The sequence below is a fragment of the Capra hircus genome, chromosome 6 (genome assembly GCF_001704415.2).
Source record: "Capra hircus breed San Clemente chromosome 6, ASM170441v1, whole genome shotgun sequence".
NCBI classification, from domain to species: domain Eukaryota; kingdom Metazoa; phylum Chordata; class Mammalia; order Artiodactyla; family Bovidae; genus Capra; species Capra hircus.
In genome coordinates, this window is record NC_030813.1 from 22,748,005 (window position 1) to 22,767,642 (window position 19,638).

The window sequence follows — 19,638 nt, forward strand, 5'->3', positions numbered from 1 at the left end:
ACTCAATCGTGTCTGACTCTTTGCTAATCCATGGACTGTAGCCTACCAGGCTGCTCTGTCCATGGGGTTCTCCAGGCAAGAGTACTGGAATGGATTACCATTTCCTTCTTTAGGGCATCTTCCCCAGGGATTGAACCTGCATTGAACCTTCCCCAGGGTATCCTGCATTGAAGGCAGATTCTTTACTACCTCTTTCTCCTTTAAATAATATATCCAGGAAAGGGTCTTTTTGTCTTCTCTTAAGGAAGAGCTTTGAGAGTGCCGCTGAGCGTGCACACACATGTGTACATCATGGGAGGGGAGTGCTCCAGTACCATCATGGCTCAGTAGGAAAACCAGCAGGGAAAATAGAAGAACAAATCTTGGGGCAACAGAGCTGGGATCACTTGATTAGCCACTTCTTAACACCTTAGAAGATCATCCTTCCAGAACATTCTCTTCTCAAACTGTAGACAACTCTTTTATCATGGTGAAATAATCGTGACTCAGCTTTAAAGAGGAAATTAAGAGGGGGAAAAAGTTCAAGAGAAGATTGGTAGAGGGTGACTGAGAACATACACACGCTGGGCGATATCACGGCGGCTTGGAAGTGATGGGAGCTCCTTGTAACTGCTGGGCAGATCCTCTGTTGCGTCATAAGCAAACCTGGAAGTGACGCCTGCAGTTGCCCCCACTTTAGAGCCTCCACTACCAGCATGGAGCATTTGAATCACCAGTTCCCGGCTCTTGTGCAGTCACCCCCGAAGGGGAAAGTTAATTGAACCGTTCACTGTTTTCAAGGTCAGAAATGGCCTCCCGATTGTTCAACTCAAATCACCTTTTTAAACTTGACATGTTTACATTGTCCTCTTGGGATCTTTGGCCAGTTGCCATAATATTCGAAACATTGCTGTGTGTGCTTCATCTTCTATACTTCTTTTGCTTTTTGTATAATTTTGTTTAAGTAACTATGAAAAAACCAGTTTGGCAATTGGTTTTAAAAACTGCTGTGAAGACAGGTGAGGGGTTAATTCACTCATTTACTACATTTATTCAACAAGTGTTTGCTGATCCTTGCTGTGTGTCAGTCACACGGTATTAATATTGATAGTAATAGCAGTCGTTAATACATTACTAAGATACGTGCTCGAGGATTCCAGAGGCTTCTTTCCCATTAAATATTTATTTTAGATCTTCATCTTTTCTTCTTCCTGATACATTCCTAACAATCTGAGACCAGTGTTCCTGGTCTTCCCGTCTTATGGTCATACGATGGTAGCTTAGGTGGGTGAATCAATAAGCTGACTTCTCTGCTTGAACTGTAAGAATACTGGGTTTAAAGCAGTGACAGGGAAGCAAAGCAAAGAATATCCACTTCTGGATATTCTAGGTTTGATGATCGTGCCGCAGGGGTGTGTCATGGCTGCGTCAGCAGCCGCCGGCAGGTGGTGGAGGGTGCTGTGCCCAGTCAGGGCTGGCTGCCTCTTCAGTGTGGCTGCTGCACCTGCCCAGCCACACTGGGTGTTTGGGGTGATGAGCTTCTTGGAGGCTGATGGACAATAAGGAAGGCTTATTGGAAGGGCAAAAGTCATGACCCGTTCCCATTTCCCTCTTAATTCTCATCATGGTAAGAAAACTTGACTGATGTTTGAATTTGGCTGATGTTTATATTTGAGGTCTCTCTTTCCGACTCTGTGACCCCATGGACTGCAGCCCACCAGGCTCCTCCGTCCATGGGATTTTTCAGGCAAGAGTACTGGAGTGGGTTGCCGTTTCCTTCTCCAGGGGATCTTCCCGACCCAGGGATCGAACCTGGGTTTCCCACATTGTAGGCAGACGCTTTTACTGTCTGAGCCACCAGGGAAGTCCTTCTCTTTGGATAGGATGCTAAATATGGTCTAAGAGTAATTTAGCTTGATGATTCAAGTCACTATAAGTCACATTTATACACTATTGATAAGTGTGTAAATGCATTCCTTGATGGGTCTAAATAGTTCTTTCTTTCATTGTTTGTGTTCCTTCAGCCCACCTAAACATAGGAGACACAGGAAAGCGTTGGCTTGAATTTTAAGTTGTTTAATCTTGGACAATTTACCTTTCTAAGACATGATTTCTATATCCCAGATTTCTCTTAAAATCTACTTTACTATGATAGTTGATGTGGGGATTAAAATAGATTATACATTTATCTTAAGCATATAGCTTTTATGTACTGGCCAGAATTCCTATAATAACTATTCTTTATAAAATTCATTTGTCAAGTAATCACACAGTTACTTATATTACTGAGTTCTGCTTTAGGTGAGTTTTTTTGACCCAGGTCTTATCTTCCAGTCATCAGAAGCATTGAACTAACATTTCAGATACAGCACATGTATCTGCTCCTTCAAGAAGCCTTCCCTGACCTCTTCCCTCACAAGACTTTGCATGTGTCTTTATTATTATATCAACTTAGAGCAATTAATTGTTGTAGTTATCTGTGAAAGTGAAAGTGTTAGTCACTCAGTCGTCTCCGACTTTATGGACTATAGCCTGTCAGGCTCCTCTGTCTATGGAATTCTCCAGGCAAGAATACTGGAGTGGGTTGCCATTCTCTTCTCCAGGGGATCTTCCCGACCTAGGGATCGAACACAGCTCTCCTACACTACAGACATATTCTTTACTGTCTGAGCCACCAGGGAGGCCCATAGTTATCCATATCTATGTTTTGTCTACTGAATGGTGAGCTTATTGAAGATGGAACCATGTCTTATTCTCAGCACCTACCAGAATGCTTGGCCCAGAGGAATTTGATCAACCTGTGACTGATGAATGAATAAATGAAAGTGAGGGAGAAGTGGAAGTGGCTTTTATGAGAGCAGAATAAATTCAGAGTTTGCACGGATTCTTATTCAGCCTCTTAACTGTGGCATCTCTTCAAAGGACAAGAGACCTGTCATTCATCTGGGGAATGGGGAGAGAGATTACACGACTTTCCTCTCAGCTGTATGTGTGGCATTTCCAGAAGGCTAGCTGTAGTTCTTAATGAAAAACAACAGCTGTCACAGAGCAGAGCAGGGTGGAAAAGTTGCTAAGAGAAAAGAAGGTGGATAGGGCTCTTTCAGACTTGAATTCTAACCCCAGTTCTACCTCTGGGTCCCTTTGGGACTTTGTAATGAAATTTAAAGTTTGTGTGGCTCAGTTACTTGACAGCCTGGAATAACTGACTGAACTTGATGTTGCATTTTAGTTTTGATCATCACTGAATCTAAATGTGTTAGGAGGCCCTTACTCTCCTTGATTTGAGAGCTCAGCTACGCCTATAGCACAGTCCTTGTTCAGCATGTGAGCTGCTCAGCTTCCACAGAATCACAGTCTGTGCAAAAACAGAATCTGAAACCACCACTGGGGTGACTCCTGAATGGGATGATGTTTCATTTCTGGTGTAACGTGAAAGCCTAGGCTTAATGTGTGCAGGATCAGATGGTCCCTATTGCTTTGTATTATTTAGTGGATGCCGTTTGACTAAACAGCCAAGTAGAGAAGAGAACCCATGTGTTGGGAAAAGGAAGAAGAATGGAGAAGCTTATTTTTTAATTTTTTTTTTGCTTTCAGTCAGGTTCTGATGTACCAGGAGTTTTCCTTTGCTAGCTTTAAAAGTATCTTATGTTTTTGATTTCTTTTGTTCATCATGGATTTTTTTTTTTTTTTGCATTGATTTGTATCTATTTTTTTGGCCACATCCTAAAGTACATGGGGTCTTAGTTCCCCATCCAGGGATCAAACCTGTGCCCCCTGCAGTGGAAGTTGAGAGTCTTAACAGCTGGACCACCAGGGAAGTCCCCAAAGTGTCTTTTAAATAATTACTTTGAGTATCAATTAGGAGTCTTTCATTTGTAAGTGAAAGAAACTTAAGTGAAATTAGCTTAAGTCAAAAAAGGAATTCTTTGACTTAGGTAACCAAGGAGTCAAGGGGGGCAGAACCAGCTTTAGGCGCAGATGTATCCAGGAGACTAGTGCTTGTATTGGATACCTACCTTTCTCTGCTTATTAGTTCACCTTCATTCACATGATGGGAAAATGGCCAAAGGGACCCATAGGCAGTCTGTGGGTCCCTTTGGCCACTTTGCCACCATAGCAATCCTAGTGGAAGAAAATTTCTTCAGTGGCTCCACCAGAGAGTGGACAAGTCTGGGTCCTATGTTTTCTGGTCAGTCACAGCTACATCACGTAGAGGGAGGCTCCCATCCCAGGTAGGTGAGCTGTTCCTTGATAATGGAGAAGGGATCTCAGACAGGCAAAAGCGATTCACTGGCCTTAATTATTTCTTGTGTTTTGGGCTTATCTTGCTCTGTCTTCCACTTCCATTGTTTCCACTGTGGGAACAGTGGAAAAACAGTGACAGACTTTACTGTTTTGGGCTCCAAAATCACTATAGATGGTGAATGCAGCCGTGAAATTAAAAGATGCTTGCTCCTTGGAAGAAAAGTTATGACCAACCTAGACAGCATATTAAAAAGCAGAGATATTACTTTGCCAACAAAGGTCCAGCTAGTCAAAGCTATGGTTTTTCCAGTAGTCATGTATGGATGTGAGAATTGGACTATAAAGAAAGATGAGCTCCGAAGAATTGATGCTTTTGAACTGTGGTGTTGGAGAAGACTCTTGAGAGTCCCTTGGACTGCAAGGAGATCCAACCAGTCCATCCTAAAGAAATCAGTCCTGAATAATCATTAGAAGGACTGATGCTGAAGCTGAAACTCCAATACTTTGCCACCTGATGCGAAGAACAGACTCATTTGAAAAGATGATGCTGGGAAAGATTGAAGGCAGGAGGAGAAGGGGACTACAGAGAATGGATGGTTGGATGGCATCACCGATTCAGTGGACAAGAGTTTGGGTAAACTCCGGGAGTTGGTGATGGACAGGGAGGCCTGGTATGCTGCAGTCCATGGGGTTGCAAAGAGTTGGACACGACTGAGTGACTGAACTGAACTGAACTGCTCTATCTTATTCACGGACTTCCTTTCCTGCTTTTGCACAAATCATATATGTATTCTCAAAGCTTTTCTCTCCTTTCTGTACTCTCTCTGTGACGATCTCCTCTAGTCCCACTTAGCTGTTACCTCTTTACAGAAGACAGTCACATCTTGATCTCTGGCCTCTACCTTTCCCAGAGAAAGCTCATTCATCATTTCCACGTGGTGTCCCACAAACAGGCATTGCAACTTTAAATGTCTAAAATGAAACTTGCCACCACCCTTCTGATACCTCTCTGTTCCTAGGTTCTCTAATCCCACAAGTAGCAACATTCTATTTCTACTTCCTGGAGTTCTGACCTCAGAGTTGTTTTTGACTATTTCCTCTGCATATTATTTCTGCTTTGTATGAACTCTCATAGTTCTTTATCATTAATCATTTTTTCTCTGGTTTTAGAGATACTGGTGTATCTGAATTATTGCTGCCGAAATTATTTAAGTTTCCTGATGGAAAGTATAATGACTTATTTTTCTTTGTACCGTTTCTTTCTTGTCACCCTCCAGTGTCCCTCCACCTTCAGCTTCTCCCATCACTGTAATACCCAGAATTTATGAAGCAATAAATGCTTGTTGATTGAAGGAAAGAAATTTCTGTGATGTGTAGTACAGTTATTATACATAGTTTGGTATTGTTAAAAAGAAGTCTGATAGTAAGGTAATAAAAACAGATTTTATTCAAGAACTATTGCAATAGGGGAAAAGTACCTTGGTATAGAACAGTGTTCTTCTCAGTTCTGAATACATCATAGACAAGTGGGGATTTATAGCCAAGAGCAGCATGGGGATCAATGGATGGGAAACTACTGAGAGGAAACATCAGAGGCAGAGAGGGATTTTGACTAAACAGACCCAACAGGGTTTCTGCTAAAGCCAGGTTAATCAGATATTAGGGTGAGGAAGGAGGAATTTCACCAGATATTGAGGATATTCGGATAATGTCACATGGTAAGGACAGGGGATTCTCTGTAAACATATTTAGCAGCATTCTTGCTAAAACTGGGCAGCGCCAGCCATACAAGGATGGATGCAAAGCTGCAGCCTAGAGGACTTAGACTGGGCGGACTGTGAGTCGCTCAGTCATGTCCGACTCTCTGCCACCCCACAGATTGTAGCCTACCAGGCTTCTCTGTCCATGAAATTTTCTAGGCAAGAATACTGGAGTAGATTGCCATTCCCTTCTCCAGAGGAACTTCCCAGTGCTGGTCTCCTGCCTCACAGGCAGATTCTTTACCATTTGAGCTACAGGGAAGTCCAGAGGACTTAGAAGAACCTGACTGAAGTTTAGTCAAGGAGGAGTCTGTTTATTTATCTGAGCTGTGTAATCTCAAGTCTTGCCTAACTCCTTGGCACCTTAGTATAAGCAGATTTCCACTGTGTGAAATGTTGAGAGAGGAACTTGCCCTAATCATTCAACCTTCCCCTGTCCTCTCTTTGGACCGGTCCCCAGAATCCCTACAAAGATAGGTCTAGAAGAGAAACAAAACAACTTCTCACTAGTCAGCTCTGGTGGAAGGTGGAGTGGAGGAAGCAGAAGAAGACATGTATGGAACTATCTGCTAAAATGATTTTGAATATAATTTGGGGTCTCATTAAGGAGATGCATCTAAGTCCCTTGACCGCTACCATGTATTTGGTACTTTGTGTGTATAAGACCTCTTTGAGATCGTCTTAACGCAGGTAGGAGTTTAACTCAACATGTAGAAAACGCCTTTAGGAAAAAGTCAGCCCAGCCCACTGTGCCTTAGCACGGCTGCTGGTTGCAGTCTGCAGCTTTTTTTGCACAAAACTCAAAGGGCCACAGCAGACCTCAGAGTGGCAGTCTTGAGAACAGCAGTGTTGTAAGAGCAAATGGGTGGAAAGAACAGCCAGTACGGAAATGTGAAGGAGCCCGTGAAAGCACACGGAAGCAGATACTCTTCAGGTTAATCACCCTGAGCTGTTTTCTGAGGAGCCCCTGTTGGTCACACCAGTTTTATAGTTCATTCATTGTTTATTTTGGAGGAGAAGGGGTGTGTTTGAGAGGATGTTTGAACTTCCTCAGTGGTTCTGCCGGTTCTGTTGTCACTCTGTTCTGCCCAGGCCCTGGGCGCTCATCCTGTTTATCTCTCCTCTGGAAAGCACTGCCCTTTCTTAGACAACTGCTTTCTTTGTGTCAGGTTCAACTTTGTTATTTCAAAGCACCATAAAAATCCGTATTGTTTAAAACCAAATAAGGTGCAGTATAAAGCGGTTTGCATTCCACTTGCTGGTAGCTATTAGATTGGTGCAAACGTAACTGGGGTTTTGGACTGTGAATTCTAAATCGCTATAACTAGTCTCAAACACATCTTTAGTAATCAAAATAAGAATCATTCAACCAACACATTTTTGCCAACGAGAAATAAGTTTGTTTATTCCTGTAGCATAAAAATCCATGCTCTGGGATTTGACCGACTCTGGGAAAACATATTCTGCCTCTTGCTGTTTGTGGAAGCATTTTCTCTGCAAAAAGTTGTAGAGATGCTGGAAGAAGTGGTTGTTGGTTGGCCAGAGGTCAGGTGAATACGGTAGATGAGGCAAAACTTTGTAGCCCAATTCGTTCAACTTTTGAAGCGTTGGTTGCACAATGTACGGTCAGATGTTGTCATGGAGAAGAATTGGGCCCTTTCTGTTGATCAGTGCTGAATGCATGCGTTACAGTTTTTGGTGCATCTCATTTATTTGCTGAGCATACTTCTCAGATGTAATGGTTTTTCACCAGCGTTCAGAAAGCTGTGGTGGATCAGACGGGTAGCAGACCACCGCAGTGACCATGACCTTCTTTTGGTGCAAGTTTGGCTTTGGGAAGTGCTTTGGAGCTGCTTCTTGTCCAACCACTGAGCTGGTGGTCACTGGTTATCACATACAATCCACTTTTCATTGCATGTCACAGTCTGATCTAGAAATGTTTTGCTGTTGTTGCATAGAATATGAGAAGATGACACTTCAAAAATGATGATTTTTTTGATTTTCAGACAGCTCGTGAGGCATCCACTTATCGAGCTTTTTCATCTTTCCACTTTGCTTCAAATGTCAAACGACTATAGAATGGTCAACATTGAGTTCTTTGGCAGCTTCTTGTATAGTTGTGAGAGGATCAGCTTTAATGATTGCTTTCAGTTGGTGGTTGTCAACTTCTGACGGCCAGCTGCTGTGGTCCTCATCTTCCAGGCTCTCATCTCATTTGCAAAACTTCTTGAACCACCACTGCACTGTCTGTTCATTAGTAGTCCTTGGGCCAAAGGCTTTGGTAATGTTGCGAGTTGTCTCTGCTGCTTTATTACCCATTTCTGAACTCGAATAAGAAAATGACCTGAATTTGTTTTCTGTCTAACATTATTTCCATAGTCTAAAATAAATACAAAATGAACAGCAAGCCATAAGTCATTGGCAAAAAAACATAAAGTGAGAAATGTGCATTAAAATGTTATATAACATAACCATATTTATTTAAGAATGTATTCCAGTATCAAATGTCAAATTTCAACAGTGCAAAAATTGCAGTTACTTTTGCACCAACCTAATATTTAATTAAACTAAATCAATTAATTTTCACTCATAACTCCTTTATTTTTATTTTTTAAAGTTAAAATGTAGTTGACATACAATATTATGTTAGTTTTAGGTGATTATATTATGTTAGATTATATTAGATTATGTTAGTTTTGGTGATTAGAAATTTGCAGGCATTATGAAGTGATAAGTAGTAACCATCTATCCCCACATAAAATTATGACAATATTATTGACCATGTTCCTTATGCTGTATATTACAACTCTATGGCTTATTTATTTTATAACTGGAGGTTTGTATCTCTTAATCCCCTACACCTACTCCACCCCCCCGCCCCGCCCCCCACCTTTTCTGGCAGTCGCTGTTTTCTGAAATATATAGCCACTTTAAATGAAGCAGGCCTGCCATTAATTCAGTTTTGTCACACTGTTAATAGTCCTCATTCTAAAATCATAAAGCAAAGCTTAAGTTTTGTTGTCTCACTACCTTTTTGTTCTTTCAGCACAGATCAAGACTCTCAGCTGTCTTACAATATTGATTTATATTCTTGACTGCATTTTTTTAAAAAACTGTATGTAGGAGAGTGTCTTTAGTGATTTACAATGGACAGTCTGGCATCCATAAGGATAGTGGCTTTAAAACTCTTGACTGCCATTTATAGTAAGAAATGAACTTTATATTGTGGTCCAATATCCATGTGTCTGGTATGTAGAAAGTGTAGCTGAAGGGAAAGTTTGACTAAGCAATACTTATTCTTGTTTTATGTGATACACTCCACAGTTTCTATGATATTGTGTTTTCTTACTTACAAAATGCTGACTCTGATGTTGTAAGTGGATTTCCTGATCCATGAATGCGTCACAGTTGAGTCTAAAAGGAACTGTTTAGCAGTCATCAAGTTTTAGGAAGTCTTAGATTGTGAATTCTGAGAAGACTTTGCACATTATCTATGCACAACTTCCCCTTTTCCTCCTATTTTGGAGGCATTTCCTTGCAGGGAAACAGTGCAGCTTTGTGTTTCTACTTCTACACCTATTTATTTCTGGAATCATGCAATGGGGCAACTGAGTCACATGGACTCTGTATTTTTTTTTTGGGCCGCGCCTTGTAGCTTGCCAAATCTTAGTTCCCTAAAGAGGGATTGAAACCAGGCCCTAGACAATTGACAGTGTGGAATCCTAACCACAGGTCTGCCAGGGAGTTCCCTGGACTCTGTAATGTTTGAACCTTGCAATTATACTGCTAGATGTCTTCATGGTAATGAATAAACTATACCCGCTTTCTCTCCCCCGGTTGGCCATCAAGCTGTTTTTCTCCCTCCATTAGTTCATTATCCCCTATTCTTGACCTTAGGAAAGACTATTAACAGAGCATTGAGTGTATTATCACCTCTTCTAGGGATGGCGCACCGTTCTCACTGTTATGAACCAAAGGAGAGTTTGGCTTGAATGAAGAACAACTTTAGGTACATATTTCAGCATTAAAAGTTGTCTGAATGTGCATTTTCTTTAAGGCAATTGGAGTCTTAGCGTTTGGCAACTTCATACATTTTGTAGAGGGTTAGGACTTTAGCAGGACTTCCCCAGCGGCTCAGTGGTAATGAATTCACCTGCAGTGCAGGAGACCCTGAGAGACTGGTTCCATCCTTGGGTCGGGAAGAACCCCACTCCAGTAATTTTGCCTGGAAAATCCCATGGACAGAGGAGCCTGGTGGGTTGCAGTCCATAGGGTTGCAAAGAGTCGACACGACTGAGCGACTAAACGACAACAACGAAGGGCTTCAATGTATATATTTGGGGAGGACACAATCCAGTCCAGAGAACGAAGCTAGTCTTAGTGGGGCTGAAATATTGGCTGAAGGATGTGAAGAAATGTTCTTTGCACTTACTAGAGATATAATTTTTTTTATTTGAGTGAACGGGTATTTTTAATGCTCTGTAATTCTTACAACATTTATTAGCAGTAGTAACACATTTAATTTCTTTTATATTCATCTTAATAATGCAAGTATATAGAAGAAAGTTTAGAGTTAAAATATACCTGAGTAAACTGATACTTTAAAAAGTTATTTCTGAAGAGAATTTTTTTCTAATGCAGGTTCTATTCCTTATTAATAGTTAAATGAATTTATCAACAGCCTCGCACCATTTTCAAAACTTTCTATGATATAGCAAAGCTACCCACCATCACTGAGAATAATAATATTTTAGCAAACAATGATTTGTTCTAGAGACATGTTTTAAAACAACTTTTACGTATTAAGATTCTTATTATTTTAGTCTAGGATGCATGAATTTCTTAATCATGAAATTATAAGGGAACCAGGTGTGTTTGTCTATAAGAAATGCTATACTGAGCCACTTCAGTAGCCTCCATGAAATACCTATTTGAACTAAAGAAAAACAGAGATGGAAGACTGAGGATATAAAGTTGTTTTAGAGCTCTTTATGTGAATTGGTTCGCTGTTAATATTTTTTAAATCTTGGAAATCCCCAAACTTCTTATATTTTCGCTGCTATAGATAGACTGTTGATCACGAAAAATTTTTTTGGCCATTTTTCTAGTTCCTAGCATTAAAGAGGTGTGATTTGCTTCACAATTATAGAAGTCAATACATTTTTACAGTAGGCTTGTTTTGAACTGTGGTGTTGGAGAAGACTCTTGAGAGTCCCTTGGACTGCAAGGAGATCCAACCAGTCCATTCTGAAGGAGATCAGCCCTGGGATTTCTTTGGAAGGACTGACGCTAAAGCTGAAACTCCAGTACTTTGGCCACCTCATGCGAAGAGTTGACTCATTGGAAAAGACTCTGATGCTGGGAGGGGTTGGGGGCAGGAGGAGAAGGGGACGACAGAGGATGAGATGGCTGGATGGCATCACGGACTCGATGGACGTGAGTCTGAGTGAACTCCGGGAGTTGGTGATGGACAGGGAGGCCTGGCGAGCTGTGATTCATGGGGTTGCGAAGAGTCAACACGACTGAGCGACTGAACTGAACTGAACTGTGTATAGAAAGTAATGTTGAGTGTCTGGAGAAGATACTTTGTGTCTCTTTATGGTGTTTTTGTTTGCAGACTTGGCTGTGTTGACACGTATATGTGTACTTTGTTTCTTCTGTTTCAGTGTTTATCAGCTGAAGAGATCTTTTCCCTTCATGGGTTTTCAAATGCTACACAGATCACCAGCTCAAACTTCTCTGTCATCTGTCCAGCAGTCTTACAGCAACTGAACTTTCACCCTTGCAAGGAAAGGCTCAAACACAAAACAAAACCAAGTCTTTCAGAGGGTATGTTGGAAGTTTTTTTTCTCATTTGTTGGGAAAATCTGTGGGCTAGTCTGAAATGAAATCAAGATACTTCTGCTTTATTGCTCTGAATCAATCTGCACAGAATCCCTTGGTTTAAAAAAAAAAAACAACCAACCAAACAAAAACCAATTTATATTCTGGAAATCTTTCAGAGTAAGCATAGCTAGAACTCATTTATGCCTCAAAAGTTATGCTGTTCTATTTATGGAGTCAACGTTTTACTTGGTACCAGTTGAAAATTTTATAAAATTTGGTCTCGTTTTAAACAATGTACGTTTTATGCTGTGTACATTGGATGGCACATTACACTATTTGCATTCACTATTTGGGTCGTAACTGATCCTTTTCTATTACCTTGTGCTTATCATATTATTTTAAAACTTGTCAATTTATCTATCACTGTCAGTAAAGGGAAAAGGGAGCTAGTATGATTCTAAATTAAATCTTAAGGTACTGAGTTATTGCTGCTTTGATTTTCAAAAATGAAAGAAAATGCCACTGACTATTTTAAGTGCCTATAGTACTGTTGCCATAGATTATTGCATTAAAAAAACAATTGTAAAGAAAATTTAAAATATAAGCGAGTATAGTCTTACTATATAGTTCACATACTTAATTAAATGTGTGGAAGAATTCTTTCATGAGTGAGATAAACCAACTGTTGGGGCTGTTTGCCAACTCTGCGGTTTCATGGTATTCTCCGATTGTTACCTGGCCCACGTGAGTATTTTAATTCTCTTTTGTTTTGTTCCTTTATTTTCTGTTTATTAAGGATTACTGAGGGGAGGGAGAGGGCCATGGCTAGATCTTCTCTGGGGGGCAGAATTCTTGGTCCAGGAAATACCAGCATAAGCTTGGGGATGATCTTGGCATGTGCTTATACATCAGTGAGAAAGCGTGCATGTCTGGGCACAGTGAGCAGGAAGCAGAGTGGAAGGAGATGGTAGCCAGGGGCCAGATAGGGAGGGCTTGTGGGGTGTGGTAAACTGAATTTTGTTCTGAATGTAGTATAAAGACACTGTAGGGTTCTAAACAAGAGGGTGATATGATTTTATTTGGATTTGTAAAAGATTATTCTACTTGCAGTTTGAAGAATAAGTTGTTACGGGGCAAGAGTAGAAGCAAGGAAATGGGTCAGGGGTGGGGGGTTTAGCCTGATGAGGGCTTGGTCTAAGGTGGGAGAGAAGTGAGGAGATATGGTCAGATTCAGGATGGATTTCAGTGAGGCTTCCCCAGTGCCTCAATGGCTCAGCAGTAAATAATTGGCCTGCAATGCAGGGATGCAGGAGACGTGGGTTCGATCCCTAGGTCGTCAAGCTCCCCTGGAGGAGGAAATGGCAGCCCAGTATTCTCACCAGGAAAACATCCCAGTCCATGAGGTCAGAAAGAGTCAGATGACTGATCGTCAAAGCATGTGGGCACTCAGGGTGGACTTTGGAGATGGTACTAATGTGGTTTGCCCTCTGCACTGGATGTGTGAGAGGGAAAGATGAATGAAATTTGAGCCAGAGAAACTGTATAAATGGTTGCACCTGTATCCTGGGGTGGACAAGCCTGGGGAGGAGCATTTTGTTGTGGAGGAAGCGAGTGCTGAGTGTATTTTTGATGTGATTAGTGTGAGCTGTGGATGTAGACCCACAAGGCATGATGTCCAGTAGACAGTGGATTCATACATCCAGAGACTAGGTTGAGGCTGGAGATGTCATCCTAGTGGTCTTTGGAGCCACTGGTCTGAGTGAGCACATCTAATGTGGATATAGATAGAGGACATAAAGAGATAGGGAACACAGAGTAAAAATGGAGAAGAAAAGGGAAGCCTCAACAAAGGAAGTGCCTATTTTTACCAACTTTTGGATTCCTTTGTGTATATATAAGTAACAGGGATAACAAGGCAAAAATAATGATCATAGCCAACTTTTATGAAGTGCTTACTGTAACAGCTACTTTTCCAAATTCTTTTATGTGTTAACTCAATTCATCTTTGGACAACTAAATGATGAAGGAACAGCTAGTCCCATTCTACAGCCTAGGAAACTGAGACGCAGTTCAAAATCATTTGCTCAAGATTACACAGCCTGTCTCTGTGCTTCACCTGTAAAATGGAGATAGTAATAGTACTTTCCTTATAGAATTGTTAGAAATAGTAAGTGAGCTAACATATGCAAGTGCCTAGAACAGTGCCTGGCAGAAAGTAGGAGGAGTGTGCCTTTGCTCTTCTTATACACGTGCTCAGAGGTTGACTCCATTCCTCGGCCTCCATGTAAGCCTATTCTTTTCTAACAAAGAAATGATTTTTTAAATAATGAAATGCCCTGGATTCTTTATATAACAGTTTACTTAATGTAGAGACAGTTTTGAGCTCATTCAAAGGAATGAAAAACCAAAATAAAAGCAAGCCAAAGAGTCATGACTCATTTGTAAAGACTCTGATGCTGGGAAAGATTGAAGGTGGGAGGAGAAGGGGATGGAAGAGGATGAGATGGTTGGATGGCATCACTGACTCTATGGACATGAGTTTGAGTGAACTCCAGGAGTTGGTGTGGACAGGGAAGCCTGATGTGCTGCAGTCCATGGGTTCTCAGAGAGTTGGACATGACTGAGCGACTGAACTGAACTGAACTGAACTGAGAGAGTCATAATACCAGGATTTTATGAGTACATTTACTCTGATATTTCAGTGAACAGATAAAAGAGTTTCATGTAATCTGAGACCTCATATTTTGTGATTTTGCAATTGCCTTTCATGTGCTTTATAAACTCATATTGATGAGTACAATAAACTGATGGTGAATTAAATTCTCTAGGAGATTAATTACATTTTAGCAGTAAGTTAATGGTCCAAAGTTGCCTCATTTTTTTTTTTTAGTTACAGAATGCCATTCAATTCAAATAACAGATAAGAATAATAGTATCTTACCCTTAATAGTATCCCTGAAAATCACATTGTCCAACTCTGTAATACAACTGGTGACATAAGTGTGTGCTCCAGTGGGGTTAAATGGCTTCCTTCAGGTACAATACCTAAGGCGGGATGAGAGCCCAGGGCTCCTGACTCCTGTTTTGCTGTATAACAGTGAGCCAGGTGAACTAAAATTTATATCATGTCTACTTACTAAATTAAAAAAAAAAACAACTATATTTATTTAAGACGTTAAGGACTGGGTTAAATGGTTTAATTTTATCCTTTTAAAAACTCTATGAAATAAAAGAATTAAATGAGTTTGAAAAGGTGACATTCTTAGAACAGTCTTAACACATTGTGGGCATTCGTAAATGTTAGCTGTTGTTACTAATATTCCTTGAAAATGTATTAATAATCCTTCAGAGTTCACTGAGAAGCAGAGAGAAAGGATTTTCTCTGAAACAGATCATTAGAGGGAGTCCCATGTGTAGATTGAGAGGTTCAAGGAATATTTTGATATTAATTCGTTCTTTGGTGCTCAAGTTGAGTGGATGAACAGATCTTTTTCCGCTTGAGTAATGCCCTAACAACATGAAGGGAAAGCTATGCTGTGTGCCTGGAGTGTAATGAATGGTTCACACTCCCACCATTCCCCAGGTGGTTCCAATAAATGTGCACAGTGATAGTAAGGAAGGTTAGAAACATTGGACCAGCAAATGAACTGGTATTTTTTGACAGAGTTCTAGGCTGTGCCTTGAAAATATGGCATTCATTAATTCATCAAGGTATGTGTGCTATCTGCTGGGCAACATTCTAGGCTCTGAGGATGAATAAAACATAGCCCTGTCCTTGAAAATCTTATAATTGGTAGACAAATATGCATACATGTATGCTAAGTTGCTTCAGTCGTGTCCAACTCTTTGTGACCCCATGGACTGTAGTCCTCCACGCTCCTCTGTCCGTGGGATTCTCCAGGCAAGGATACTGGAGTGGGTTGCCATGCCCTCCTCCAGGGGATCTTCCTGACCCAGGGATCGATCCTGTGTCTCTTAGGTCTCCTGCATTGGCGGGTGGGTTCTTTACCACTAGCGCCACCTGGGAAGCAGACAAATATATAAGTGATAAAATGATAGTGGCACGCAAGAAATGGCAAATGACCCAGATATCTTCAGAGAGCTCTGGGAAACTTGATGAGCAAGAGATTGCTGCCTGGAGGAGCCAGAAAGGCTTCATGGAGGAGAGGAGGTCTTGTCATTAGTTTGGAGAGCCGTGTGTGAGTTTGTCGGGCAATGAAGACAGAAAGGTGTTTCTAGGTAAAGAACCACAGTGCAAAGATATTCTGTATATGGAAAACATTGTGTCTGCATGAAAGCCACGTTGATAAAGGGGAAATAAACAAGACTGTCGAGGTTGTGTGGCAGTTTATATGAAGGGCAGTTGCAAATAGGAACACAAGGTGATCGGAATCTGTTTTCAGATCATGAGTTTCGTGGCTGTGTCAAGTAGGGAGAGGAAGACAAGACGGAAGGCTCTCATAAGGCAGCCCATGAAGACTGGGAGATGACAAGAGCCGGAACTCAAGGCACAGGCAATGCAATGGAGAAATGAGTGAAATATCTCAAGCAGAACTGATTGAGTTTGGCTGCTGATTGTGTTTGGAGTTGACTGTAGGGAGTGAGAAATTGAAATCGATCCTGATGCTTCTGCTGTTTATAGAAACAGTGGACAAGGGTAGTGGAATAGGATATCTCAGGGGGAAGCTGATGAGTTTAATACGTGTAGTGGCTTTGCCTCTATTTGATACTCCAAAAATTCTTTGCATTTTGATTTTTTGAGTTTAGTTTCAATGTGTATATATCTTGTCTACCTGATTAGATTATAAATATTTATCGAAAGAATAAACACATGTAGGCGAGTGATGGGATAGAAGGATGTTTGTGCTAAGGGCTACCCACACAGATTATACTCTGGAGGAAGAGGTGGGGTTGAGAACTTTCTCTAAGTGGAAGTGCTGAGGGGCGTGGGTAGTATTGCATTAGGCGATAAGGTAACAAATGGGAACAAGGTGGATCTTTGGAGTCTGGTGAGATAACTCTGCAGGGATGGTCAGGAGTCTGGGACTGATAGGAAAGTATCTGTAGAAGATAAAGGCATGGTGGGTGCTGTGATGATCTTTGTGGTAACATTGTAGCATTTATTATCTGTCCTTTTCATATGGTGCTCAGCACAAGCTACCTTGTTTTGCTTTGTGTATATGTGTTCCTGCTAGCCTCCCCAAGCCAATGGTTCAAGCCCTTTGTTGGCAGAAACCACCTTTTGGTCTACATTCTAGGCTCTGTTTGCTAGGACTGTTTATTTGTAGTTAGAGTCATTAGAATAATGGTGAACAATTCTGTCTGCAGGAAGCACAATATAAAATGTTCACTGTTTTGTTGAGTCTCTCGAGCTTTTTAAAAATTAGATCACCTCCAAGGAGTAATAAAGCATATTGCTAAGGAATATGGGTCCTGGGACTGGGCTGGGTTTGAAATCTCATTCTATTCACATGACTCAGGCAATTTAAATAAATTCAAATAAACTCCACGTACCTTGGTTTTTCCAACTGCATGAAGGAGGTAATAGGACTAACCTCACAGGGATTTGTGAGGATAAAATGATTTAATACAGGCTAGTCAGTTAGCACGGTACATGGCGCATGACAAGCACTTGCCAACATGTACCCCAACGATAGTGTCAACAAAAAAAACACCCCAACATTTAAAAATGTTTTCTGGACATTTTAAAGAAGTGACAATTCAGAGGCAGCTTTCTAATCTTTCACACTGGCCTTTGCACGCCGGGAGTGAGGCCATGGGCAAAGCCAGTGTCAGACACTTCCAGGGGCTAACTTCTGTCTCAGCTTGTCCTACCCTGGCGCCTGCACGGTTCACACAGGCTGTTCCTCACATTCCCATTTTGTCTTCCATCTCCTCTAAGATAACCGAGGAGATATTGAGGCCCAAAGGTCATGCATACCATTGGCTAAAGACCTTAGGATGCCATCCAATCATTTCATTCTAAGTAATATTTATTAAGCATCACTAGGGTGTCTTGCCCTGGGGATGGAGATATGAAGAATGCACCCCCATCTATGTGTATAGCATATTTTCACCTTTGTCTGAGCCCAGTGGGGTGAGTTGTGCAAGGTATCCACTCTCCCCCGCTGCCATATGCTCCCTTCCTGAGTGCTCACTACGCTGGGGCTCCCTGGAGGCCCGGGCGGGGGGCTGAGGTGCCACCTCCCCCAAGGAGATGCTGTCCACAGGCGCCTGCAGACGAGTGATTATGACCAGGTCAGTGTCAGCAACTATGGTCATCTTGAAGCTAACCACTCCCACCCATCTCCACCCCTGTCTTGCACTCATTCCCCCGTATCTTCTCCTTGAAAAGCCTTTAAAGAAGAAACACATTTCAGGCTTAATGTACAGTAAGATGTCGTTTGCTCCCTTGTGCTGATTATTTTCCACTCTTTCCCTCTCACCCACAGTTTGGGGATACGGATTCCTGTCAGTGACAATTATTAATCTGGCTTCTCTCCTCGGATTGGTTTTGACTCCATTGATAAAGAAATCTTATTTCCCTAAGATTCTGACCTATTTTGTGGGGCTGGCCATTGGGACTCTATTTTCAAATGCAATTTTCCAACTTATACCAGAGGTAAGGAGGTTGGGCTGTTTGTTTCTGTGAATAATTGTTGCTTTTAAATGTTTCAGCACTTTGTACATTTTAAGCCTCCATAATTCTTGCAGCAGTTTATGGTCTGGTTTATAGTGTTTTGGATAAGAAAAAGCTGAATCACAGCAAATGGAAAAGCTTGTCCCAAACTCTGGGGAAGTCAGTGTCAGGGAGAAAATTGATCTTCTGAGTGGCTAGCCACCAGGATGTGCTCAGACAGGCCTGGGACACCTTGGAGGGCCTCAACAACTCCATTCTGTCGCACATCCAGCAAATTTGATTTTCTGTACTTATTATTTATTTATTTCTGGAGAGCACACGGTATCTGATTTACTAAACATATACAACAAAATTCCTTCATATGTTTACGACCGCTGTAGATCAGAGGACATATTAGAAAAAGGTTGACAAACCTTTTCATTTCTTTTTTTATTTTTTTGACTGTGGAAAAAAATCAGTTGAGGGCCGATAAATAAATAGCAGCTTATTTTTTCCTTTAATGAAAATGTGTTACAGATGCCATTGTCCAGAGTTGACCAGCACATGATATATGCTTTTTACTTCAAATCTATAATGTGGTCATATAGGGAAGAGAGACGGAGGGAGGAGAATGAGTCGAGGAAGAGAGATGGGAAGGAGAGAAAGACATGAATAGGAAGGAGCCACAGAGGAGAACTAGAAAATCCATACCCACGTGGATGATATTACTCCAGCCCATGTACACACAAAGGTGGAGCTCCAAACAGAGAGAAAATGGCACCACCTTCAGCTCATAACTTTTAGAAAATTACAACTCTATGAAAGTGGGGATGTAACTTCTTAAAGTCTTAGTATTGTTATTATATCTAGAAGGGACCTAGGAGAACATGTACTTCAAACCCTCGAATGCAAAAATTAAAATCCAAAATTGCAAAAATTAAAGTCCAAGGAGATTAAATCACTTACAATCAGTAACAAGGCCAGGATTAGAGTTCAGACTTTCTGAATAAAAACATTACATGTAATATTATTCATGGGCCATATTTAATATAGCATATATATTAACTCATCTGATTTGTGGGTCAAATTAAATTAAACTGATATTGTTTGTGAACTGAGGATGGTACCTTTATGATTTTGAAGTTTTCTCTTTTGTTGAAAATGTAATAATACATAAAAATGTCTACTAGGAAAATAAGACACTTCTTC

The 19,638-nt window shown here is 41.0% G+C and overlaps 1 protein-coding gene across 2 annotated transcripts in view; it reads left to right on the forward strand.

Annotated features, from left to right (window-relative positions):
- The window catches only part of SLC39A8 (solute carrier family 39 member 8), an 82,474-nt gene that overhangs the window by 19,469 nt on the left and 43,367 nt on the right, over positions 1-19,638 (forward strand). For both annotated transcript variants that reach the window (XM_018049267.1, XM_018049266.1), the window contains exons 3-4: positions 11,651-11,813; positions 18,263-18,432. In XM_018049267.1, coding sequence (XP_017904756.1) covers positions 11,651-11,813; positions 18,263-18,432 — 333 coding nt within the window. The remainder of the gene's footprint in view (positions 1-11,650; positions 11,814-18,262; positions 18,433-19,638) is intronic.